Consider the following 26801-nt stretch of genomic DNA (forward strand, 5'->3'; position numbering starts at 1 on the left):
CAGGCTGATTTTGAACCTGTGAGCTCAGGCAATTCACCCACCTCGTCCTCCCAAATGCTGGGATTACAGGTGTGAACTATCCATGCCTGGCCCCACACTTGTTTTTAGAGAGAAAATTAAAAAAAATTTAAGGCCCAATTTTTTTTTTAGACAGAGTCTCACTTTGTCGCCCTGGGTAGAGTGCTGTGGCATCACAGCTCACAGCAATCTCCAGCTCTTGGGTTTAGGCGATTCTTTTGCCTCAGCCTGCTGAATAGCTGGGACTACAGGTGTCAGCCACAACTCAGCTACTTTTTGTTGCAGTTTGGCCGGGACCGGATTCTAACCTGTTACCCTCACAACCTTACAATGCCAGGCTATTTTTTGGTTGTAGTTGTCATTGTTGTTTGGTGGCCCGAGCTGGATTCGAACCCACCAGCTCTGGTGTATGTGGCTGGCACTTTAGCTGCTGTGAGCTACAGGAGCGGAGCCTTCCCTGATTTTTTTTTTCCCTAAACAGAGTCTTGCTCTGTTGTTCTGGATATAGTGCAGTGGCATCATTATAGCTCACTGCAACTTCAAACTTTGGGGCTCAAGTGATCCTCTTGCCTCAGCCTCTCCAGTAGCTGTGATTAGAGGTCCACACCACAGTGCCTCACAGGCTTTTCCATTTTTAGTAGAGATAGAGTCTCACTTTTGCTCAAGCTGGCCTTGAATTCCTGGGCTCAAGCTATCTGCTTGCTTTGGCTTCTCAGAATGTGGAATTTCAAGCCTGATCTACCTCACCCGGCTGGGGTTTTCCCTAAATTGAATCTTCTGTACAGGTGCCTGAGATGGTGGTACAGCTCCCCATAGCCAGGCCAGCCCCAACTCCACCTCTGTCAGCCTGGGCCAACCCTCTAGTACCAGAGAGTATTATGCTTAGAACCTGGAACTGGCTGCAGCTGGGACTTCAGAGAAAAAGCGCACGTGTTCATAGCCATGCCCCTCTCCCTTACCTGAATACAGTTTCCTTATCACTAAACACCATATTCAGGTAAATGATAATTATTATGCATACTATTTATTATTTATTTTTGAGGCAGAATCTCAATCTGTTGCCCTGGGTAGAGTGCTGTGGCATCAAAGCTCACAGCAACCTCCAACTCCGGCTTAGGGGATCCTCTTGCCTCCATTTTTCTGTTTTTAGTAGAGACGGGGTCTCCCTTTTGCTCAGGCTAGTGGCCTGCCTCAGCCTCCCAGAGTGCTAGGATTACAGACATGAGCCACTGCACCTGGCCTATGCATACTATTAACATGGCTAACGTTTTTTGTCCCTTCCCACTGCAATCTATAAATGATAAGGACTAGGATTTTTTTTTTTTGAGACAGAGTCTCACCATGTGGCCCTCAGTAGAGTTCTGTGTCATCACAGCTCACAGCAACCTCAAACTCTTGGGCTTAAGCGATTCTCTTGCCTCAGCCTCCCAAGTAGTTGGGACTACAGGCGCCCGCCACATCGCCGGTTTTATTTTTCTTTTTGTAGTTGTCATTGTTGTTTGGCAGGCCCAGGTTGGATTTGAACCCGCCAGCTCCTGTGTATGTGGCTGGCGCCCTAGCCGCTGAGCTACAGGCGCCGATCCAGAATTAAGATTTTTGTGTCCTGTTTACTGCTGTATCCCCCAGTGCAAAGAACAGAGTCTATAACATCAGTGGTGTTTAATGAGTATTGAAGAATAGACACATTTTTGCTTATATACACAGAGAACATCCTTGGAAGGTCATCCAAGGTCATCAACACATAGATACTGTTTGTCTTTGGGGACCGGGGGATAGGGTTGGAAGGCCAACACTTCTACCTCCTGAATTTTTCCAGGTTCTTCCCAAGGCGCAACAACAAAATAGTCCCAAACGCAAAAAAATGTGATCTACGGCGTCCTCTGGTGGCCAGGACGGAATATCACAACGCTTTCATTAGAAAAGGCTAGTGGAGAGAAAAGCATTAATTACGACCCCATTTGAGGAATAAACAAGAAACACTCAAGGAAGAAAGAAAACCAACAACGGGGGAGTATCTTTATATAGGGGTATGTTAGCATAAGGAAATTGTTAGAGGAAGTAAGCATTTCTTGTGTATTTTATCGTTTATTTATCAGGGTAATCGGGTCGTAGGACTGCACAAATACTTAGGCTACACTACCAGGCAGAAGCCTCTGCCAACTACGCGGGTAGCGCGGACTGGCCGAGGACATGCCCTAAGGGGGCGGATCCGGCCACAAGGCCCAATCGCTTACAAGATTGAGGGGGGAACTAGCATTTACTGCTCAACGATTGGAGCACACTGCAAACCTGCCCACCTTTGAGGTTCCACCAATCCCAAACCCTGGGGCCACCTCGCTTTTCCGCTCTGCTAGACCCGGAAGAGGAAGCACCCGTTCGTGGCCCACGGCCGGTATCGCGCTTAACGGGTCGTAGAGCCTCCTGAGGGCGGCTTCTTCTCTGTCCTACGGAGGACCTGACCCCGAGTTTCCTCGTTGTCCAGGGCTAAGCAAGGGGCGGGCGATGCTGGAGTGGGCCAAAGGTCAGGGATGGAGTTCAAAGGGGGAGGGGGCGGGCTCATTCTAATAGCGGATTCCCAGTCCACGCCCCCGGGAAGGTGGCCCTGGAGGCGGGTGGACCCGGGTAGAGACTCGGGGATCTTGTTTTGGGGGGCACGGGGTGTTTTGACACCGTAGACCTTTGGTTCCGTGGCGGTCCCACCGTAGGATTTTGCGGGGAAGAGTGGGTTTAGGTGGAATTTAAATGCAGCGTGGTTTCCATTGGCTCAGAGCAAGTCAGGACAGTTGTGCAAAGGGATCAACCTCAGGTCTAGACTCCTAAGTGGACCCAATTCCTGTTCCCTTGGGAACCACAAGATAAGAGAGCTGTGCATTCTTGTGTCCAGCGACCCCCTTATCAGAACCCTGCACCTGTGTTGGAAATAGAGCTGGTTTCTCTGCGTTCAAGGGAATCAGATCCTTTGGGCAAGAAAGAAGTTTTCAACCACAGGCTCTGATTTTGCTAGGGAGAGATTTTAGCAAGTCAGAAAATGGTGATAGCTCAGAGAAAGGTGGCTTTGGAGGAAATACTGTTTATTGTTAATTTTACAGGTGGCATTATCTGTGTCTGTCTTTCAGCCTGATGAATGTCCAGGCAGATACACCTCATTTGCAAGTGATTTTTACTGTCTTGCTCATATCTTGTGTATGGATGGAGGCTTCTGGCTCAGCTGGGCCCCAAAGCTTAATTGGAGGAAGTTAAGTCACCACTGCTTCAGTTTCCACAACTGTAAAAGAAAAGAAAATAACATTTGTCAAGTAATGAGTGCTGCGTGATTATTATTGTGAGCTCATCATGGTGACCATCATCCTTAAATAAATGTCTTAGAGCCTTAAAAGACAGATAGCAGAGTTAGAGCTGTTTTGACCAGTTATGACTGTGGACCTTTAAGAAAAGACTGTGAGATAAATTAAAGAGTCTGCAGCAGTGTTCTCAACTGGGGAAGGGGAAGGTGATTTTATCCCCAGGGGACGCTTGACAATGTCTGGGGATGTTTTTGGTTCTTGCCACTGGCATCTGACAGGTGTGGAGATCAGGGTTGCTGCTAAACACCCCACAGTGAACAGGTCAGCTTTCCAGCTAGAATTATCCAGTACTGTGTGTAAAAGCGCTGGCTTTGAGAAATCCTGTACATGGCACAGAGTAGGTAGGTGTTCATTAGATAGCTGGTATTGTTATTGTGTTATTGATGACTTTGTTTTTTCGTTTTTTTTTTTTTTTTTTGAGACTCTCAAGCTGTCGCCCTGGGTAGGGTGCCATGGTGTCACAGCTCACAGAAACCTCAAACTCCTGGGTTCAAGCAATTCTCTTGCCTCAGACTCCCAAAGTAGCTGGGACTATAGGCTTCTGCCACAACGCCTGGCTATTTTTTGTTTCAGTTGTCATTATTGTTAGCTGGCCCAGGCCAGGTTTGAACCCACCAGTCTTGATGTATGTGGCTGGCACCATAACTACTGTGCTATGGGCACTGAGCCTTATTTGTCATTTTGCATGCAGAAATTCTTTTTCTTTTTTTTTTTATTTATTTATTATTATTTTTTTTTTTTGTGGTTTTTTGGCCGGGGCTGGGTTTGAACCCACCACCTCCGGCATATGGGACCAGCGCCCTACTCCTTGAGCCACAGGCGCCGCCCAGAAATTATTTTTCAATACAAGTTAATTCTTTAATTTTCTCAACAAGGCAGTGAAACCATTGCCAAATTTGCTTTGTAAGAAATAATACCAAGTTTAGAAGTAATACACAATTATAAACATTTAGTTGTATTTGCTACACATATATATATATATATATATATTTTTTTTTTTTTTTCCAGTTTTTAGCCGGGGCTGGGTTTGAACCCGCCATCTCTGGCATATAGAGCCAGTGCCCTACTCCTTTGAGCCACAGGCGCTGCCCCTACTGCACATATTTGTAAAACAGCCATACTTCACCCTCCCTGCCCAGAGGTAGCCATTTTTTCTAATTTGACATGTTACCTTCTAGTCCATGTTTATATAGGGTTTTCTTTTTTTCAATTTTTTTTTTTTTGCAGTTTTTTTTGGCTAAGGGCTGGGGTTGAACCCCTATCCCTGGTATATGGAACCGGTGCCCTACTCCTTGAGCCACAGGCGCCACCTGTATGTAGGGTTTTCTTAATGTGTATGTTATGTTTTATGTGTTTTTTTAAGGTCTCACATATTTATTACTGTACCAGCTTATTAGTGAAGAGCATATAAACAAGGAGAAAACTCATTTTCCCAATTAAGTGTGGCCAACTGTCCAACTGATGACATTTTTAGGTTGCTATGGTAAGATATAGTGACCATGATACAGCGTAGTATGTGCCATCTCATGTGCAATTCTTTTTTTTTTCTTTAGACAGAGTCTAAACTTCTGGAGGCTGAGGCAAGAGGATTGCTTGAGGCCAGGAGTTTGAGGCTGCAGTGAGGTCAGTGAGCTATGATGATACCACGGCACTCATTCTAGCTCAGGCAACAGAGCAAGAATCTGACTCAAAATAATGAAACTAAAAAAGAATTTTCAGGTCCAACCCAAAGTTATTTAGGCTCTTAATTTTAAAAAATTTCTTTACATATTCTTTTTTAGTAGATGCAGGCACTTTGCTCAGGCTAGTCTCAATCACTTGGTGATCCTCCTGCCTGGGCCTCCCAGAGTGCTAGGAGGCCCATAAATTTTTATTATTTTATATTAAATCATTTAAAATAAGAGGCCTGCATGGTAGCTCACCACTGTAATCCCAGCACTCTGGGAGGCTTAGGTGAGTAGATCACCTAAGCTCAGGAGTTGGAGACCAGCCTGAGCAAGACAAAAACGTAGTCTAATAAACATGGAAAAACCAGGGCGCCTGTATCAGCTACTTGGGAGGCTGATGCAAGAGGATCCCTTGAACCCAAGAGTGTGAGGTTGTGTTGAGCTATGACATCACGTTACTCAGGGCGACAGATGAAACAAAAAAAAAAATGCCTTGGAAATATTACAGCCTTTTACATGTTAACATTCTCTAAGGAAATCTGAAAAATGGGCCTAAAAGAGTTTTTCTTCCAGTGTCAAATGTACACGAGCACTTCAAATAACACATCTCATGTCAAGCGGCGTCCTGTTCCCGGGGCAGCGGTTTCCAGCCACTAGAGTCGGCGACTTAGGCTGGGCGGGGCTTCTGCAGAGACAGCTGTCAGCCCTCTGCTTGAAGCTGATGAAGTGACGTCCTGCTCCAGGGTCTAGTCTGAGGCTCTGAGCTCGTGGACTTCGCAGCCCATTCCCGCCTGACCCCGCAGGACCCCAGTCCGTCCCCTCCCGCCCTGGCCCCTCCTGCCCCGGACAAGGGTCGCTGGGTGAGGAAACTGAGTCTGGAGCCTCCATTCGCATTTGGGAGGAGGCTGCCAGAGGGGCCGCCGACTGCGGGAAGGGCTGGTGTCCATATCAAGTTCCCCCAGATGCTAAGGCCTCTGCCTGCGGGAATCAGCCACCGGTGATCACGAGATGCCTGTCACTCAGGCTGCTGGGGGCGGGTCCTAGAGAACTATCCAGTCATCCAATCAGGGACTGTGCTTGGAGAAAAATCAAACAGGAGGAGTGGGCTGGGGCCCAGAGAACTATCTATCCTTCCCAATCAAGGAAACCTCAGGTACAGGGACACTGAAGTCTGTAGCACCATCCAATCAGGGTGCCGCAGCCACTAACTCGGTCCAATCAGTTTCCGACAATGGGCTGTTGCTGCCCTCCCGGGCTGGGCGTCCCCTCCTTCCGCGAGCAGTCCAGTGGCCAGTTCCTAGCGTGCTCACCAGCACCTGTCGCGGGCCGTGGGGAGCTTGACCCAGATAACCCAGGAGTTGGGCCAGGAAATGGTGAGTGCATGGGTCCAGGTGCAGAACCGGGGAGGAAGCGGGTGCGAATCCCGGCCGGGGGAGGCTGAGAAGCTAGAGGGGACAACCCCTGGGGGAGGTGATGGCGGCTGAAGTGGTGACCCGCCCTGCAGCGGATCAGGGCTGGAGGAGGAGAGACTTTATCGCAAAGACGGTTGAAAAGGGACAAGCGCCATCTCAGACGCCTGCAGCCTCTCAACATCAAACAGGGAAGGGCTTGACTTAACGCACAAAGATGGCTGGGGTGGAATTCTGAAGGGAGGATGGCGGGTAGCTGACAGCAAATGCTTCCCATGGCCTTCCAACTAGAGGTCAGGTGACTGGGGAGGGGATTGTGCGATTTTACTTTTTGTTTTTAATTTGAGACAAAGTCTCACTTGGTCACCCTGGCTAGAGTGCTATGGCGTCATAGCTCACAGCAACCTCAAACTCTTGGGCTCAAGTGATTATCTTTCCTCAGCCTCCCCAGTAGCTGGGACTACATGTGCCTGCCACAACGCCAGGCCTTTTTTTTTTTTTTTTTAAGAGACGGAGTCTCGCTCTTACTTAGGCTGGTCTCGAACTCCTGAACTCAAGCAATCCGCCCACTCGGCCTCCCAGAGTGCTGGGATTACAGGCGAAAGACACCGCACCCGGCCTTGGTTTTACATTTTAGGGCTTGCTCAGACTAAGGGGTACACCCAAAGTTTAGGGGTCTGTGGTGGGGACAGAAAGCTAAGTAAAAATTGGAAAGAAGTTGGCCCTGAATCAAGGCCAGCAGTTTGCTGAAGCTGTTGGTTTCAAGCAGGAGCCTAAAGAATTATCTTTCTATGGTCTGTTGGCCATTTCAGAACTTTGGAAATGTAATGGTCAATTCATTAGAAAGAAACAGTATGAGTCATTGGTGATAGATGTAGGCTAGTGTGATTTGTAGTAATACTTAATACTACAAATACTGTCGGGTTCCAAAATACCCATAAAATATTACTATATTTATCTCACAAGGATATTTAAGTTATTTGTTAGAATTATAATGCTGTTAAATCTTAATTACAGCTCCCCAAAATGACTGTGGGTTTTTACCCAAAATAAAAAGATAATTCTACAGTAAAAAAAAAAAAAAAAAAAAAAAAATTTGGAAAGAAATTGGACACTGTGAACATGTGGTCAAGCCTGTGTTAAATGAAAAATCCAAACAAAGTAAGAAAAGACTTTTGGGCAGTGCCTGTGGCACAGTGAGTAGGGCGCTGGCCCCATATACCGAGGGTGGCGGATTCAAACCCGAATTGCAACTACAACAACAACAACAACAACAACAACAAAAATAGCCAGGCGTTGTGGTGGGCGCCTGTAGTCCCAGATAATCAGGAGGCTGAGGCAAGAGAATCGCCTAAGCCCAGGAGTTGGAGGTTGCTGTGAACTGTGATGCCATGGCACTCTACCGAGAGTGATAAAGTGAAACCTGTCTCTAAAAAAAAAAAAAGAATCCTTTTTTATTTAAAAAGGATTATTGGCTCATTGCCCGTAGCACAGTGTTTATGGCGCCAGCCACATACACCGAGGGTGGCAGGTTTGAACCTGGCCCAGGCCAACTAAACAACTGCAAGAACAAAAAAAAAGCCGGGCATTGTGGCAGGCGCCTGTAGTCCCAGCTACTTGGGAGGCTGACGCAAGAGAATCGCTTAAGCCCAAGAGTTTGAGGTTGCTGTGAGTTGTGACGCTATGACAACATGGCACTCTACCGAGGGCATCATAGTGAGACTCTGTCTCCAAAAAATAAAATAAAATAAAAATAAAAAGGATTGTTGCAAGATATCAGGGGTGCAGAGAGAAGAGACTGCTGCTATAATAGGTGAGGGGGCTGATGCTTCGTGTTAGCATCCTATTGCAATAGGGCAGGGATAGTAATGCAATAGGGTTGGGGAACTGTTGCAATGAGGCAGGAAGAAAGTGTAAGAGGGGGAGGGAGCACAGTTGATATTGGGCTGGGAGACTAAAGATGGAATGGGAGGGAAACAACTGCAATAGGTGGACACTATGACTCGGTCTGCAGGCATCTGAAGAGTTGGATAAAAAGGTTTTTCTTTTATGGAGGGGAGTGAATAAGAACCAGCAGTGGGTATAGAATGTTTTGCCCTGATGCCATCCTGTTTTTTTTTTTGTAGAGACAGAGTCTCACTTTATGGCCCTCTGTAGAGTGCCGTGGCGTCACACAGCTCACAGCAACCTCCAACTCCTGGGCTTAGGCGATTCTCTTGCCTCAGCCTCCCGAGTAGCTGGGACTACAGGCGCCCGCCACAATGCCCGGCTATTTTTGGTTGCAGTTTGGCTGGGGCTGGGTTTGAACCTGCCACCCTCGGTATATGGGGCGGGCTCCTTACCGACTGAGCCACAGGCGCCGCCAGCCATCCTGTTTTCAACAGAGCTGCCATCTGGCTCAGGATGGGGACTGCAGATGCCTGGAGGAAGGAGGGAAGCTTAACTCAGAGTTTAACTATCAGACCTTTTGTTCTGATAGATCAGTGGAGATTGGCAGGTCACCTAATCATTTCTGAGACATAAAATGGGAATTCGGAGGGTCTGAGTCTGACCTTGTCACCTGAGTGAGTCTTACCTAAGTTATATCAGAAGGGTAGGTCCTTGCAGTGTCCCATTCCAGAACGCAACAAAGGGAGGAACTTTGTGGTGCCAGTTTCCATTAATTCTAGACACTTTGTTATATTTCTGTCCCCACCACAGACCCCTGAACTTTGGGTGTACTCCTGAGTCTGAGCAAGCCTTAAAATGTAAAGTGAGTGGCCCTGCCGACTTGATAAATTCTTCAGGAGCCAGGTTCTGTTCTTACTGAACAGGTGTTGCCAGGCCCCAGGGCCCCGGCCTACCTGTCTGTCCATAGTGTTTACATCCTCCTGGAGGATATCTCTGCTTGATTGGGTGTGATGGGCCTAGACCAGATTCATTGACTCTGTTGCCTTCTGAGGTAGAAGTTCAAACAGCATTGAAAAATCTACCCTAAGTATTTGCAACATCCTGACATCCTGGTACTAGTTCTTGGACCCGAATAAGAAATAATAAATTTTGGCTCGGCGCCTGTATCGCAGTGGTTATGGCACCAGCCACATACACACACCAGTGGTGGTGAGTTTGAACCCAGCCTGGGCCAGCTAAGCAACAATGACAGCTGCAACAAAAAAATAGCTGGGCATTGTGGTGGGTGCCTGTAGTCCCACTACTTGGAAAACTGAGGCAAGAGAATCGCTTGACCCCAAGAGTTTGAGGTTGCTATGAGCTGTGATGCCATTGCACTCTACTGAGGGCGTCATAGTGAGACTGTGTCTCAAAAATAAGTAAATAAATAAATAAATAAATAAATTTTGAGCTAGCCATGTGTCAATTTCCATGTTATTTGAATAATGATTTCATTTTTCAGTTTTTACCCTGCCGTATCTTAGTAATTATAAGACTATATCAATTGTTATCATTACATGTTAAGTTCCCAGAGCATTTGCCATCACTGAGTGTATTGGATTTTTTTGGCCTATTTATCATCTCTCACAAGAATGTATGGTCCTTGTGGTTCAGGATTCCTGTGAGTTGAGTCCAGTTCCTCAGACTGTCAGCCTCATCCATTCCCCTGTACACATTGGAGCAGACAGTGCCTGGTTGAAATAGAGTATGTGGGATGTTTTAGGACTCACTGGTCTTTGAGGATGTGGCTGTGAACTTTACCCCAGAAGAATGGGCTTTGCTGGATTGTGCTCAGAGGAACCTCTACAGAGATGTGATGCTGGAAACATGCAAGAACCTGGCCTCCTTAGGTAAAGATTATTTCACCCCTTCAGTATGTCTCTAGAAAGCAAATATATCTTGTCTTTTTGAAATTTAGGCCCAGAAATTAAAGTATGTTTAAAAAGAGACAGATATATGTTCCAACCTTCATGGAACATGGTTTCAAAAGATTTCTCTATGAAAACAAAGTTGGTTTCTATATATTTATTTTTGGGATGGGATCTTGCTATGTTGTTTAGGCTGGTTACTCCTGGCCTCAAGTGATCCTCCCATCTCAGCTTCCCAAGTAGCTGAGACTATAGGCACAAAGCACTATGCCCAGCTGATTAGAAAAAGTTTTGTATGTTATTGAAATTTTACTTTATTTATTATACACACACACACACACATAGAGAGAGAGAGAGAAACACACAAAGTCTTACTCTGTTGCTCTGGGTAGAGGGCCATGGTGTCGTAGCTCATAGCAACCTCGAATTCTTGAGCTCAAGCGATCCTCCTGCCTCAGCTTCCTGAGTAGCTGGAACTACAGGCACCCACCACCAATGACAGCTGCAACAAAAAAATAGCTGGGCATACCAGCTAGTTAGTTTTTTTACCATACCCAGCTAGTTTTTTTTTTTATTTTTAGTAGAGACAGAGTCTCACTCTTGCTCAGGCTGGTCTCAAACTCCTGAGCGCAAGCAATTCACATGCCTCAGCCTCCCAGAGTGCTATGATTATAGGTGTTAGCCACTGTCCCTGGCCTGAAATTTCATTTTTCTTTCTTTCTTCTTCTTCTTTTTTTTTAGAGATAGTGTCTCACTTTATCGCCCTCAGTAGAGTGCTATGGCATCACAGATCACAGCAACCTCTAACTCTTGGGCTTAGGTGATTCTCTTGCCTCAGCCTCTCGAGTAGCTGGGACTACAGGCACCCGCCATAACACCCAGCTATTTTTGTTGTTGTTGTTGCAGTTTGGCTGGGGTTGGGTTCAAACCTGCCACTCTTGGTATATGGGGTGGGCGCCCTACCCACTGAGCCACAGGCACCACCCAATTTCATTTTTCTTTTCTTTCTTTCTTTTTTTTTTTTTGAGACAGAGTCTCAAGCTGTTGCCCTGAGTAGAGTGTAGTGGCATCACGGCTTCACAGCAACTTCAAACTCTTGAGCTTAGGCAATTCTCTTGCCTCAGCCTCCCAAGTAGCTGGGACTGTACCCGGCTATTTTTGGTTATAGTTGTTATTGTTGTTTGGCGGGCCTGGGCTGGATTTGAACCTGCCAACTCTGGTGTATGTGGCTGACCCCCTCGCCACTTGAGCTACAGGCGCCGAGCCTTCATTTTTCTTGATTACTGGATTTGAGGCTTTATATGTTTTTTCAGTGTGAACATCTCCAGTGTCACTTTGGGGCAATGAAGGCAGCTTTATGGATTCGTCCCACATGAAAGTTACACTGTAATTCACATGTGACATGGTAATTTGTTGCAATTACACCCACACTTAATTATTCTCAATGGTCTTAGCCTATCTCATGGAAGTGTTTGTTGCTCTGATCACATTATTTTCTCCATGAGCAGGTGGCAGCCACAAAGCCATCTGATCTCCCAAGGGCAGCTGGGAATAGTGCAGAAATGTTTCACTATATGCACCTGAGTTTCTTAGGAGCAACAGGTTTTGGGTGAAGGGATTCTGTTTGGAAGTGTCAGTTGGAAACATAGATCCTTCTCTGTTTAAAAAGGGGGAAGTTTGTTCTCTACCTTGGCTGACTTGTTTGACTTTTCTTCCATCCTTCTCCCAGGAAGACCTTCTGTATTTACTTCTTATAGAGGTAGCATATGGCATGTGCATTTTGCTCACTTCCTTCCTACTTTGCTTTTCTGATAATATTCTACTTATTTCAGTATCAGTCTCCCATCTGTTTGGAAATGGTTCTTAGTAAAGAGGCTGCCATTTTGATGCATTCTTTATTATTGCCAAAGTCCCAAATAGACAGAGTTTTACTTTGTTTGCGTATCTGTTTTTCTGTATAAAATGTGGTTACAGTTTTGGATTAGTACATGAAAAGAAATCCACATATGGTCTCTCACCATCCCCCTCCCCCAAGGAATTAAATTGTGTCACCAATTGTTACAGATTTTTGGATTTACGTTAGAACCAATGGATCATGTCCTCAGCGGGATATTTTGGGGAACGAAGTATTCAATGGTGAGAAAATTGTACAATTCACAAGAAATGATTCCTTGTTTCTTTCTGGAGAAAACTGGAGGTTTTATAACATTGAGGATCAGCACCCAATCCCACAGAGCCGTTTGAGGTGAGTGGCACTCAACCAGAGAAATGAGTATCTCAACAAATATAATACTAACTTGAAATTATAGAATAAGTATATTTGAGAGACCAAGATGGGAGGGAGGATTGCTTGAGGCCAGGAGTTTGAGACCAGCCTGGGCAACATAGTAAGACTCTGCCTACAAAAAATTTATTTTTTGGGTGGCGCCTGTGGCTCTGTGAGTAGGGTGCCGGCCCCACATACCGAGGGTGGTGGGTTTGAACCCGGCCCTGGCCAAACTGCAACAAAAAATAGCTGGGCATTGTGGTGGGTGCCTGTAGTCCCAGCTACTCAGGAGGCTGAGGTAAGAGAATTGGCTAAGCCCAAGAGTTGGAGGTTGCTGTGAGCTGTGATGCCACAGCACTCTACCAAGGGCAATTAAGTGAGACTCTATCTCTTAAAAAAGAAATTATTTTTTGGCTCAGCACCTGTAGCACAGTAGTCATGTTGCCAGCCACATACACTGAGGCTGGCAGGTTTGAACCAAGCCCAGGCCAGCTAAACAATAATGACAACTGCAACAAAATAATAGCTGGGTGTTGTGGCAGGCACCTGTAGTCCCAGTTACTTGGGAGGCTGAGGCAAGAGAATCACTTAAGCCCGAGAGTTTGAGGTTGCTGTGAACTGTGATGCCACAGCACTCTACTGAGGGTGACATAATGAGACCCTGTCTCAGAAATAAAAACAAAAAAAACCATTTTTTTTTTTTTTGAGACAGAGTCTCTCTTTGTCCCTCTGGGTAGAATGCCATGATAGTTCATAGCAACCTCTAACTCTTGAACTCAAGTAATCCTCTTGCTCCAGCCTCCCAAAAGCTGTGACTACAGGCACCTGCCACAATGCCCAACTGTTTTTAGAGATGGGTCTCATTCTTGCTCAGGTGAGCTCAGGCAATCCACCTGCCTTGTTCTCCCAGAGTGCTAGAATTACATGTGTGAGCCACTGTGCCTGGCAGCGGCTTCTTCTTCCTTCTTCTTTCTTTCTTTTCACTACAAAAATTAGCTGGGTATAGTAGTGTATGTCTGTAGTCCCAGCTACTTGGGAGGCTGACGTAGGAGGATGGCTTGTACCTCCAGGAGTTGGAGGTTGCAGTGAACTATGGTGATGTCACTGCACTCCAGCCTGGGTAACAGAGCAAGATTCTGTCTCCAATAACAAAATGCCAAAAAGAATAAGTATAAACCTAGCAAATTGTGTACTCATAGCAAATTTTCATAAGATAGTATTTTTATAAATTTGATGTTGTTATGTGTCTGAAACAATATCAAGGAATCCTATATGTACCAGATACTATGACAATTATAGCTATAGTCATGCCACCACCCAGAGCATTAAACTTGTTCCACTTGGAAACAATGTTGATGATGTTGAAAATATACACATTCAGTGAAAATGGCAAATATGTAGTAAAAATAATCATTAACTGTCAATTAATCACTAATATGTAAATCATTTATAATCATTAATAACTAATAGTGTGCTTACTATTTTAAACAGAAGCCAGTTGGTGAAGAGTCTCTATGAAAGTAGTGAAAGTCATCAATGTGGAGAAACCTTGAGCCAGATTGAAAACCTTATTGTGCTCAAGAGTTATCCTACAGAAGTTAGGGCTAATGATTGTAGTAAGTGCAGCAAAGTCTTCAAGAATCAGCAAAAGTCTCACACTGGACAGAGACCTTATTACTGTGAGGAATGTGGGCAAGCCTGCAGTTGTCTCTTGTGCCAAAATCCTCATGTAGAAACCCCCATTGTACAGAAACTCTATAAATTTCAGGACTCTGGGAGAGCATCTAAGAAACATGTTAAAAATCTCAGCAGTAAAATATCTCTTGAATGTAAGAAATGTGGAAAAGTTTTCACTTGTCCCTCTTCTTTTAGGGGACATGTGAAAGGTCATTGTGGACAGAAAACACATGCATGTAAAGTATGTGGGAAAACCTTCATGTATCACTCCTACCTTACACGACACATAAGAACTCACACTGGAGAGAAACCCTATGAATGTAAGGAATGTGGGAAAGCCTTCAGTTGTCCCTCATACTTTCGAGAACATGTTAGAACACACACTGGAGAGAAACCATATGAATGTAAGCACTGTGGAAAAACATTCGGTTGTTATTCATCTTTTAGAGATCATGTCAGAACACACACTGGAGAGAAACCCTGTCAATGTAAACATTGTGGAAAAGCCTTCACTTGTTACTCATCTCTTCGAGAACATGGGAGAACACATAGTGGAGAAAAAAGCTATGAATGTAGCCAGTGTGGCAAAGCTTTCAGGTATCCATCATCCCTGCGAGCACATGTGAGAATGCACACTGGAGAGAAGCCTTACACGTGTAAGCAGTGTGGAAAAGCCTTTGGTTGTCCCACTTACTTTAGAAGACATGTGAAAACGCACAGTGGTGTGAAACCCTATGAATGTAAGGAGTGTGGGAAAGCCTATAGTTTTTCTTCATCCCTTCGAATACATGTGAGAACACACACTGGAGAGAAACCCTTTGAATGTAAGCAATGTGGGAAAGCCTTCAGTTGTCAGTCCTCCCTTCGAGAACATGTGAGAACACATAGTGGAGAGAAACCTTATGAATGTAAACAATGTGGGAAAGCCTTCAGCCATTCTCAGTATTTTCAAAAACATGTGAAGTCACACAGTGGAGTAAAACCCTATGAATGTACTGAATGTGGGAAAGCCTACAGTTGTTCCTCATCTCTTCAAGTGCATGTGAGAATGCACACTGGTGAGAGACCATATGAATGCAAGCAGTGTGGGAAAACCTTCAGTTATCTTACAACCCTTCAAGCACATATGAGAACACATGCTGGAGAATAAAACCACAATAAATATTTGAAAGTGTTCATTTAACCTTAAAACCTTATTGTTAGTGCAAAAAAAAAAAAACTACATTGGTAAGAAACTTTATGTATGTAGAGAATGTGAGAAGACTTTCTGATATAGCATTTATCTTGCACAAGTAAACTCAGAATATGGGAGCAATCTCTTGAATATTGTCATCATTGCTTTCTAAGTGTCTCAGCCTTAATAGTAATTCCTAGGGTATTAATTTCTAATTCATGTTTAGACATAAACAGACAATATCCTGTTTTGTACCTTTTCAGCTATATAGGACTTTTAAACAATTGTGTGGTTATTAAAAACCTTTCTCATTTCCATTACAATGTCTTTTGGACCTAGAGATAATTAGGTGGGTTTTTATTTTCATGTACAGCTTGACATGGTTTTATTTACTTATCTATTTATCTACCCACCTACCTGCCTATTTATTTATTTATTTAGAGACAGATCTCTGTTGCCCTGAGTTGAGTGCCATGGCATTATCATAGCTCATAGAAATCTCAAACCGTTGCACTCAATCGATCCTCCTGCCTCACCTTCCCAGAGTGCTAGGATTACAGGCATGAACTGCCTCTCCCAGCTTTAGACTGTTGTTCTTTATCTGGTATCACAGTTGTGTCACCTATTACCTATTTCATCATATAAAAAAGGTCTTTAGAGGACAAAAAACTTCAAATTCATTTTGTGTATGTGAAAATTTTCATCCAGCTAGACAATGCAAGTGGTTGGACAAAATTTTGTAATGCAGGAGTCAACATCTTATCTTTTTTTGGCCACAGTAATCAAAACTTATCCAAATATAATTATTTATCAAGTCTTATCCATGATGTCTTGAAATGAATACATGAAAGAACCTAGTTCTTTGAACTCTGTGAAAGCCATTGTAGACCAATTTCCATAATTCATCTCAGTGCTGTAGCATGACCACCTCATATGATTGGTAACACAGTCCCTTTTCACAGATGAGAAACTGAGGCTAAGAGGAGTATCACAAGTAATGGTGGTTTTTGCATTGTTGAAATTTGCTGTTTGATACTGACATACATTCTTAAATAAATGTGGGTATGTTATGCATTGTGTTAATGTGAATTTCTCACTTTATTATTTTTGCTAATGAATTATTACTTGCTATTTATTTTATATTTATTTTGGACTTGGGAAATGATGTTAGACAAAAAGCAAATTTGGGTGATTTTCTTTTTTCTTTTTTTCTTTTTTGAGCCAGAGTCTCACTTTGTTGCCCTCTGTAAAGTGCCATGGTGTCATAGCTCACAGCAACTGCAGTCTCTTGGGCACAAGATCCTCTTGCCCCAGCCTCTCAAGTAGCTAGGACTACAGGTGCCCACCATAGTGCCTGGCTATTTTTAGAAACAAGGTCTTGCTCTTGCTTAGACTGGTCTTGAACTCCTGAGCTCAAGCAATCCATTCGCCTTGGCCTCCCAGAGTGCCAAGATTACAGGTGTGAGACACCATGACTGGCCCCCAGCAGATTCTCTTATTTGAGTTTAAAATGTGTTGTAAAGCAGCAGAGACAACTTAAAACATCAACAATGCATTTGGCCCAGGAACTGCTAATGAATGTACAGTGCAGTGGTGGTTCAAGAAACTTTGCAAAGGAGATGAGAGCCTTGAAGATGAGGAGCAAAGCAACTAGCCATTGGAAGTTGACAAAGGCCAATTGAAATCACTCACTGAAGCTAATACTCTGACAACATGAGAAGTTTCTGAAGAACTCAATGTGGCCCATTACAGTTGGTATTTGCAGCAAATTGGAAAGCTGAAAAAGTTCAATAAGTGGGTGCCTCATGAACTGACTAAAAAATCAGAGGAACTGTCATTTTCAAGTATCATCTTCTCTTATTCTATGGAAAAACAAACCATTTCTCCATCACATTATGATAAGTGATGAAAAGTAGATTTCATATGACTGTGATTGGTGTTGGGGGCCTAACTTCCTCTCCCTCTGTCTCCCTAAAATGAAAGACTCTCCACCATAAAGACTTTCCACCAGAAAGACTCCATCAAGGTATGGAATCTTCCTCTATGCCCAGTATAGGCCTCCAACCTACCTGGTGCAGACACCATCTTTGCCCTGCTCAGTTGGGTCTCTGTCTTGGCCTGACCATGGGCTCTCTGCAAATGAACAGGGAATGAAAGACCTCTCATTTTACCCCACTGGAGAGCCGCTAAACTCCAGGTCTCTTTCTCCAGGGAGGTCTCACTTATGAACCTAGACACCACCCTGCTAGGCATAAAATTGAACAGATTCTTCCCCTTACAAGTCAAAACTCCCAGTCCACCCTTTCCCCCTTGCATGGCAGTCTGAAGTTCTGCCCCCTGCAGAGCACAGAGTGTTTGGTCTTGTCCTCAGAGATCTGGGCATAGTGTGGACTGCCAAGCTTCAGGACGGACTCTGTCACTAACAGGGAAGAAAGAGGGTGTGGGAAGAAAGGGACACTTGGCAGGAGGAGGAGGAGTCCCCTGGTTATGGCTATGCCTGGCCAGTGGTGGTGTTGACCTTTGGTTTGAGCTGTGTCTGGTGGGATGGGTGCAAAACCCCCGGCTCTGATGGCACCCGCAGTGGGAGAGTGGTTGCCCCATGTGGACTGAATTCAGCAGACAGGGCTGGTCCCCAGCCTCTGCTGGGCCTGCGAGCAGAGGCTTAATAGGCATGGACTGAGACCTGAGAGCAAGGGCGTGGTCCCCTGATTTCAACAGAACCCTCAAGCAGTGGCTTACTGTGTGTGAACCAAGACCTGAAGGCTAGGGCTTGTTTCCCTGTCTTCAGCGGGGCTGGTGACCAGAGGCTTACTGGGTGAGGACTGAGACCTGCGGGCAGAGTGTGGTGCCCTGACTCTAACAGAGCCTGCAAACAGAGGTTTGCCAGGCAGTGGACTGAGACTGGCAGGCGGGGGCATGTTTCCCTGACTCCAACTGCTCTGGCAAGCAGAGACTAGCTGGGTGTGGACTGAGACCCGAGGGCAGGGCCAATACCCTCACTCCAACAGAGCCTGCAAACAGAGGCTTGCCAGGCAGTGGACTGAGACTGGCAGGTGGGGGTGAGTGCCCTGACTCCAATTGGTCTGGCAAATGGCGGCTAGCTGGGTGTGGACTGAGGCCGGTGGGTGGGGGCATGGCCCCTGGCTCCAACTGGGCCTGTGAGCAGAGAAGCATACAACAGTGTGGACTGAGTCTGGTGAGTGGAAGTGTGGATCCCTGGCTCCAATTGTGCTGTTGGAGACCCTTGAATCCCTCTCTGTTGAGCAGGGTTTGCACTGCTTGAGACAGTGTTACTGGAACCCATGTCTGGGGCTGTCTGCTCAGAGACATTCTGAGGTTGACCTTTGAAGTTCTGTGGTGGAAAATAACTGAAGGGTGGGGGCTGAGCACTGCAGCTGTTTGTATCTCTTTACAGTTGAGATTTAAACCTAATACTGTGGTTTCTTAGGATAGGGCAGAGGTTAGCTGATATCAAAACAGAGCTAGATTGCACTATCTCACCAAGTCGGTCCTCAGAGTCTCCAGCCAAAACTCTGAAAGGAGCATTTGTAAGGTTGTAGGTGATAAACCACAATTACCAAGCCTAGCACTTTGTTAAGGTGCTATCTCTACTACCTAGGAACCCCAATTCAATCTCACCATACCAGTTCTAATTACCAAATAGTGGAAAATAAACATGGGTGCAGACCCAACTGAAGAACTCTGGCAACATGAATAACCAGAGTAGGTCAACCCTCTGCCCCCAGAAATGACAAAGGAGATAAAACTGAAGATGCCATGCACAGACAAATGGCAGCAACATCAGAAATAGAATTCAGAATATGGATTGCAAACAAGATAAATAGAATGGAAGAAAAGATAGAAATTGAATTCCAAAGATTAGTTCCAAAGTTGTCTCAAGAAATTAATGAATTCAAAGCCAAAGTCACCAAAGATATGGACATAATAAGAAAAGAGATAGCAGAGCTCAAGGAAATGAAAAAGTTATTCAAGGAGCTCCAAAATGCAGTAGAATCCCTCAGTAATAGAGTTGATCAGGCAGAAGAAAGGATCTCTGAAACTGAAGACAAAGCTTTTGAATGTTCCCAAACACTCAAAGAGACAGACAAATGGAGAGTAAAAACTGATCATTCCCTGAGAGAGTTGTGGGATCACTCCAAAAGATCCAACATTCCTCTTATAGGAATTCCCAAAGGAGAAGAGGATGGTCCTAAAAGTACAGATTCTCTACTCCCAAGAGATTTTGAAGGATAATTTCCCAAGCCTTGCAACAGATACAGAACTTCAGATAGCAGACAGTTTCAGAACCCCAGCAAGATTCAATCCAAATACAGCATATCCTAGACACATTGTGATTAATTTTGGCAAAGTTAGGACGAAGGAGAAAATTCTGCAAGCAGACAGATTTAAGAAAAGCATCACCTACACAATGGGAAAAGTATCAGAATGACTGCAGATCTCTCAGCAGAAACATTTCAAGCCAGAAGAAGGTGGTCATTGGCCTTCAATCTCCTAAAACAAAACAACTTCCAGCCCAGGATCCTGTATCCAGCTAAACTGAGTTTCATTTGTGATGGAGAAATCAAATTCTTTAATGACATAGACATCTTGAAGAAATTTTCCATAACTAAACCAGCTCTCCAGGATATTTTCAGACCCATCCTCCACAATGACCAGCACAATGCTCTACCTCCAAAGTAAACTCACTCAGAAATTTTTGAACAAAACCCAACTTCCACAGGGGTGAAAGTATTAAAAATGTCCACTGGACATCTGAGAATCATGACACCCAAAACAAAACCAGCCTTATCAATTCTCTCAATTAATGTGAATGGTTTAAATTGTCCTGTAAAGAGGCACAGGCTGGCTGACAAGGTACATAAACTCAGACTGGATATCTGTTCTATACAAGAATCTCACGTTACCTTAAAGGATAAAAATAGACTCAGGCTGAAGGGATGGACTTGTATAATACAGGGAAATGGAAACCAGAAAAAAGCAGGGGTTGCAAGTTTAGTAGCAGATACAATTGGCTTCAAATCAACAAAGATAAAGATAAGGAAGGTCACTACACATTTGTCAAGGGAAACACCCAACATGAAGAGAATTTGATAATTAACATTTATGCACCCTACCAGAATGCTCCTCAATTTATAAAGCAGACTCTAATGGGTATGAACAACTTGATATCTTCCTGCATTATAATAGTTAGAGATTTTAACAGTGCTTTGACAGTTTTGGATAGATCCTCCAAGAAGAAACTAAAGAAAGAAATATTAGACTTAAACCTGACCCTAGAACAAATGGACTTTACAGACATCTACAGAACATTTCACCCTAATAAAACTGAATATACATTCTTCTCATAGCCCATGAGTCATCCTCCAAAATAGATCATATCCTAGGGCACAAGTCTAACCTCAGCAAATTTAAAAACATAGAAATTATTCCTTGTATCTTCTTAGACCACTATGGAATAAAAGTTGAACTCAACAGCAACAGGAATCTTCATACTCAAACAAAGTCATGGAAACTAAATAAACTTAGGCTGAATGATAGCTGGGTCAAAAATGACATTAAGAAGGAAATCACCAAATTTTTGGAACAAAATGATAACGAAGACACAAATTATCAAAACCTGTGGGATACTGCAAAGGCAGTCCTAAGAGGGAAATTTATTGCATTGGAAGCCTTAATCAAGAAAACAGAAAGAGAGGAAGCCAACAACTTAATGGATCATCTCAAGCAACTGGAAAAGGAAGAACATTCCAACCCCAAACTTAGCAGAAGAAAAGAAATAACCAAAATTAGGGCAGAATTAAATGAAATTGAAAACAAAAGAATCATTCAGAAGATCAACGAAATAAAAAGTTGGTTTTGGGCGGCGCCTGTGGCTCAAGGAGTAGGGTGCTGGTCCCATACGCCAGAGGTGGCAGGTTCAAACCCAGCCCTGGCCAAAAACCACAAAAAAAAAAAAAAAAGTTGGTTTTATGAAAAGATTAACAAAATTGGGCGGTGCTGTGGCTCAGTCGGTAAGGCGTCTGCCCCATATACCGAGGGTGGTGGGTTTAAACCCGGCCCTGGCTGAACTGCAAACAAAAAATAGCTGGGCGTTGTGGCGGGTGCCTGTAGTCCCAGCTACTCGGGAGGCTGAGGCAAGAGAATCGCTTAAGCCCAGGAGTTGGAGGTTGCTGTGAGCTGTGTGATGCCATGGCACTCTACTGAGGGCCATAAAGTGAGACTCTGTCTCTACAAAAAAAAAAAAAAAAAAAAGAACAGAAAAGATTAATAAAATTGATAAACCTTTGGCCAACCTAACCAGAAATAGAAAAGTAAAATCTCTAATATTATCTATGAGAAACGATAAAGGAGAAATAACAACAGACACTTCAGAAATTCAAAAAATTCTCAATGATTACTTCAAAAATCTCTATTCCCAGAAATATGAAAATCTGAAGGAAATGGACCAATACCTGAAGCACACCACCTTCCTAGACTCAACCAGAAAGAATTAGAAATCTTGAATAGGCCTATCTCAATCACTGAAATAGCATCAACAATACAAAATCTCCCAAAAAAGAAAAGTCCAGGACCAGATGGCTTCACATCTGAATTCTATCAAACCTTCCAAGAGTAATTAGTACCAATGTTTTTTTTTTTGTATAGACAGAGTCTCACTTTATGGCCCTTGGTAGAGTGCCGTGGCCTCACACAGCTCACAGCAACCTCTAACTCCTGGGATTAAGTGATTCTCTTGCCTCAGCCTCCCGAGTAGCTGGGACTACAGGTGCCCGCCACAACGCCCGGCTAAGGAATTAGTACCTATTTTACACAACGTTTTCCGAAGCATAGAAAAAGAAGGAATACTTCTCAACACATCTATGAAGCAAATATCACCCTGATTCCCAATCCAGGAAAGGATCCAACAAAGAAAGAAAATTATAGACCAATATCATTAATGAATATCAATGCAAAAATATTCAATAAGATCTTAGCAAACAGAATTCGACAACACATCAAAAAAATTATACACCCTGATCAAGTTGGTTTTATTCCAGGGTTGTTTCAACATACACAAATCTATAAATATAATACATCACATCAATAAAATAAAAAACAAAGACCATATAATTCTCTTAATTGATGCAGAAAAAGCCTTTGAAAATATCCAGCCTTTGATGATCCTTTCATGATCAGAACACTTAAGAAAATAGAAATAGGGCAGTGCCTGTGGCTCAGTGGGTAGGGCGCCAGCCCTATATATTGAGGGTGGTGGGTTCAAACCCGGCCCCTGCCAAACTGCATCAAAAAATAGCTGGGCGTTGGGGCAGGTGCCTGTAGTCCCAGCTACTCTAGAGGCCGAGGCAAGAGAATCACCTAAGCCCAGGAGTTGGAGGTTGCTGTGAGCTGTGTGACGCCATGGCACTCTACCGAGGGCAACAAAGTGAGACTGTCTCAAAAGAAAGAAAGAAAGAAAAGAAAATAGGAATGGAAGGGACATTTCTTAAACTGATAGAGGCCATCTACAGCAAACCCACAGTCAATATCATATTGAATGGTGTAAAATTGAAAACATTTCCACTCACATCAGGAACGAGGCAAAGATGCCCACTGTCTCCATTGCTATTCAACATAGTAATAGAAGTCTTAGCCATCACAATCAGGCAAGAGAAGGTGATCAAGGATATCCAGATAGGGTCAGAGGAGATCAAACTCTCACTCTTTGCTGATGGTATGATCCTACACCTGGAAAATCCCAGGGACTCAACTTCAAAATTCTTAGAAGTGATCAAGGAATACAGCAGTGTATGAAGATACAAAGTCAATACGTACAAGTCAGTAGCTTTTATATATGCCAACAATAGTCAAGCTGAAAATATAGTCAAGGACTCTATTCCTTTTACAATAGTGCCAAAGAAGATGAAATATCTGGGAATTTACCTAACAAGGGATATGAAAGATCTCTATAAAGAGAACTATGAAACTCTGAGAAAAGAAATAGGTGAAGATGTTAACAAATGGAAAAACATACCATGCTCATGGCTGGAAAGAATCAACATTGTTAAAATGTCCATACTACCCAAAGCAATCTACAGATTTAATGCAATCTCTATTAAAGCACCATTGTCATACTTTAAAGAACTTTTAAAAATAGTATTTCTTTCTTTTTTTTTTTGTGGTTTTTGGCCGGGGCTAGGTTTGAACCCGCCACCTCCAGCATATGGGACCGGTGCCCTACTCCTTCAGCCACAGGCGCCGCCCCTCTTTTTTTTTTTTTTAATCACCCTTGGTAGAGTGCTGTGGTGTCACACAGCTCACAGAAACCTCCAACTCCTGGGCTTAGGTGATTCTCTCACCTCAGCCTCCTGAGTAGCAAAATAGTACTTCATTTTATGTGGAATCAGAAAAAACCTTGAATAGCAAATACATTACTCAGAAATAAGAACAAATCAGGAGGTATCACATTACCAGACTTCAGGCTATACTATAGATCTATAGTGATCAAAACAGCATGGTAATGGCACAAAAACAGAGTGGTATAGACTTATGGAACAGAATAGAGAACCAAGAGATGAACCGAGCTACTTATCGTCATTTGATCTTCGACAAGCCTATCAAAAATATTCAGCGGAGAAAGACTCTCTATTTAATAAATGGAGCTGGGTGAACTGGCTGGCAACCTGTAGAAGACTGAAACTGGACCTCCCACCTTTCACCATTAATGAAAATTGATTCTCATCAGATAAAAGATTTAAACTTGAGACATGAAACTATACAAATACTAGAAGAGAGGGCAGGGAAAACACTTGAAGAAATTGGCCTGGAGTTTGGGCAGCGCCTGTGGCTCAGTGAGCAGGGCGCCGGCCCCATATACCGAGGGTGGCGGGTTCAAACCCGGCCCCGGCCAAACTGCAACAAAAAAATAGCCAGGCGTTGTGGCGGGTGCCTGTGGTCCCAGCTACTCGGGAGGCTGAGGCAGGAGAATCGCCTAAGCCCAGGAGTTGGAGGTTGCTGTGAGCTGTGTGACGCCACGGCACTCTACCGAGGGCAATAAAGTGAAACTCTGTCTCTACAAAAAAATATATAAAAAAAAAAAAAAAAAAAAAAAGAAATTGGCCTGGGAGAATATTTTATGAGGAGACCCCCCCCGGGCAATTGAAGCAAAACCAAAAGTACATTACTGGGATCTGATCCCAGCTTTTGTACAGCCAAGAGCTTTTGTACAGCCAAGAGCACAGTAAGTAAAGCAAACAGACAACCTTTTGTACAGCCAAGAGCACAGAAAGTAAAGCAAGAGGAACTTTTTTTTTTGAGACAAAATCTCACTTTGTCACCCTCGGTAGAGTGCTGTGGTGTCACAGCTCACAGCAATCTCAAACTCTTGGGCTTAAGTGATTCTCTTGCCTCAGCTTCCCAAGCAGCTGGGACTACAGGCTCCCACCCCAACGTCCAGCTATTTTTATTTTTTGGTTGTAGTTGTCATTGTTGTTTGGCAGGCCTGGACTAGATTCGGACCCAACAACTCTGGTATATGTGGCTGGCGCTCTAGACGCTGAGCTACAGTTGCTGAGCCAAGAGGAATTTTTCTTTTTTTTGGCAGTTTTTGGCCTGGGCTGGGTTTGAACCCGCCGCCTCCGGCATATGGGGCTGGCGCCCTACTCCTTTGGGCCACAGGCACCGCCCACCAAGAGGAATTTTAAAAGCACTTCCCAAAGCCAAACTTTCTCCAAAGAAAGGTCATGATCATCACTGTTTGGTGGTCTGCTGCCAGTCTGATGCACTATAGCTTTCTGAATCCCAGCAAAACTTAAATCCCAGAAGTATGCTCAGCAAATCAATGAGATGCGCTGAAAAGTGCAATGCCTGCAGCTGGCATTGGTCAACAGAAAGGGCCCGATACTTCACGACAATGCCTGACCACACATCCCACAACAAACACTTCAAAAGTTGGGTGAATGGGACTATAAAGTTTTGCCTCATCCGCTATATTCATTCACTTGCTATATTCATTTATTTTAATTAATTAATTAATTAATTAATCTTGAGACAGAGTTTCACTATATCACCCTCTGTAGAGCGCTATGGTGGCACAGCTCACAGCAACCTCAAACTCTTGGGTTTAAGCGATTCTCTTGCCTCAGTCTCCCAAGTAGCTGGGACTAAGGGCGCCTGCCATGGCGCCTGCCACAATGCCTGGCTATGTTTTGATTGTAGACTTGTCATTGTTGTTTGGCAGGCCTCGGCCGGGTTCAACCCACCAGCCCTGGTGTATGTAGCTGGCGCCCTAACCGCTGAGCTACAGGAGCCGAGGCTATATTCATTTATTCTATGGAATGACATACCATTTCTCCATCAGATTATGATATGTCATGAAAAGTAGATTTCATATGACCAGTGGTTGGTGTTGGGGGCCTCATTCATCCCCACACAGACCTTTTTCCCTCCTCCTTTCCCTCCCTCTCCTAAAAAAGGCTTATCTGGTCCTACCCCAACAATTCCACTAGAGGTTGCTGTGAGCTACGATGCCACCTGACCTCTTGGCAACCAACTACCACTTCTTCAAGCATCTTGAACACTTTATTTTTTTTTTTTTTTTGCAGTTTTTGGCCAGGGCTGGGTTTAAACCCACCACCTCTGGTATATGGGGTGGGTGTTCTACTCCTTTGAGCCACAGGCACCGCCCCATCCTGACAACTTTTTGCAGGGAAAACGCTTCCAAAACCAGCAGGATACAGAAAATGCTTTTCAAGAGTTCGTTGAATCCCAAAGCACAGATTTTTATGCTGCAGGAAGAAAAACTTGGCAACAATGTGTTGATTGTAATGGTTTCTATTTTGATTAATAAAGATGTGTTTAAGCCTAGTTATAATGATTTAAAATTTATGGGCCATGGCTTGGTACCTATAGCTCAAGTTGAATCCAGCACCGGCCTGCCAAACAACAATGACAACTATAACCAAAAAATAGCCAGGCACTGTGGTGGGCGCCTGTGGTCCCAGCTACTTGGGAGGCTGAGGCAAGGGAATTGCTTAAGCCCAAGAGTTGGGGGTTGCTGTGAGCTGTGATACCACCACACTCTACCAAGGGTGACAGCTTGAGGCTCTGTCTCAAAAAAAAATTTTTTTTCCATGGGCTAAAACTGCAATTACTTTCTACCAACCTAATAAATTAATCCAAGAAAGTAAACGCTATTCATATGTTAGCCTGGATTTCAACCCATGTTTTTTTAAGCAACACTGCATGCACAGAATAGATTTCATCCTAAAGTGTCAAGTGTTCTTGGCATTTCAGTTTCCACATACATATGGGTATAATATCTATTTGCATGTTTTAATATGTTCATTATGGATATTTTCACACTATGGATATTTTAGAAATCTTTTACACTTGAGACTTAGGGAAGTACGTGATTCTCCAGCTTGCATATCAATGAAAATATTTCAAAGAT

The 26801-nt window shown here is 43.9% G+C and overlaps 1 protein-coding gene, 1 non-coding gene and 1 pseudogene across 6 annotated transcripts; all 3 read left to right on the forward strand.

Moving 5' to 3' along the window:
- Nucleotides 1-2400: 2400 nt before the first annotated feature.
- LOC128578134 (zinc finger protein 77-like) lies at nt 2401-16408 on the forward strand. Of its 5 annotated transcripts, none has more exons than XM_053580612.1 (4): nt 2519-2539; nt 5603-6402; nt 12300-12480; nt 13993-16408. In XM_053580612.1, the coding sequence occupies exons 2-4, from the start codon at nt 6261-6263 to the stop codon at nt 15326-15328; spliced, it is 1659 nt and encodes a 552-aa protein (XP_053436587.1). In that variant the 5' UTR covers nt 2519-2539; nt 5603-6260; the 3' UTR covers nt 15329-16408. The 5 variants fall into 5 exon arrangements, with proteins under 5 accessions (XP_053436607.1, XP_053436587.1, XP_053436576.1 ...); XM_053580621.1 differs by lacking the exon at nt 2519-2539 and adding an exon at nt 10091-10217 and having other exon boundaries at nt 6281-6402; XM_053580627.1 differs by lacking the exon at nt 2519-2539 and adding an exon at nt 9982-10217 and having other exon boundaries at nt 6316-6402.
- On the forward strand, nt 7157-7293 carry LOC128580296 (small nucleolar RNA SNORA2/SNORA34 family). Its single transcript, XR_008378596.1, has one exon. It is a non-coding gene; the product is annotated as a small nucleolar RNA SNORA2/SNORA34 family (small nucleolar RNA).
- Nucleotides 16409-16513: 105 nt separating the features above from the next.
- LOC128598268 (histone-lysine N-methyltransferase SETMAR-like) lies at nt 16514-26195 on the forward strand (annotated as a pseudogene).
- Nucleotides 26196-26801: the final 606 nt, after the last annotated feature.

This window comes from Nycticebus coucang, chromosome 2 (genome assembly GCF_027406575.1).
Source record: "Nycticebus coucang isolate mNycCou1 chromosome 2, mNycCou1.pri, whole genome shotgun sequence".
Taxonomy (NCBI): Eukaryota; Metazoa; Chordata; class Mammalia; order Primates; family Lorisidae; genus Nycticebus; species Nycticebus coucang.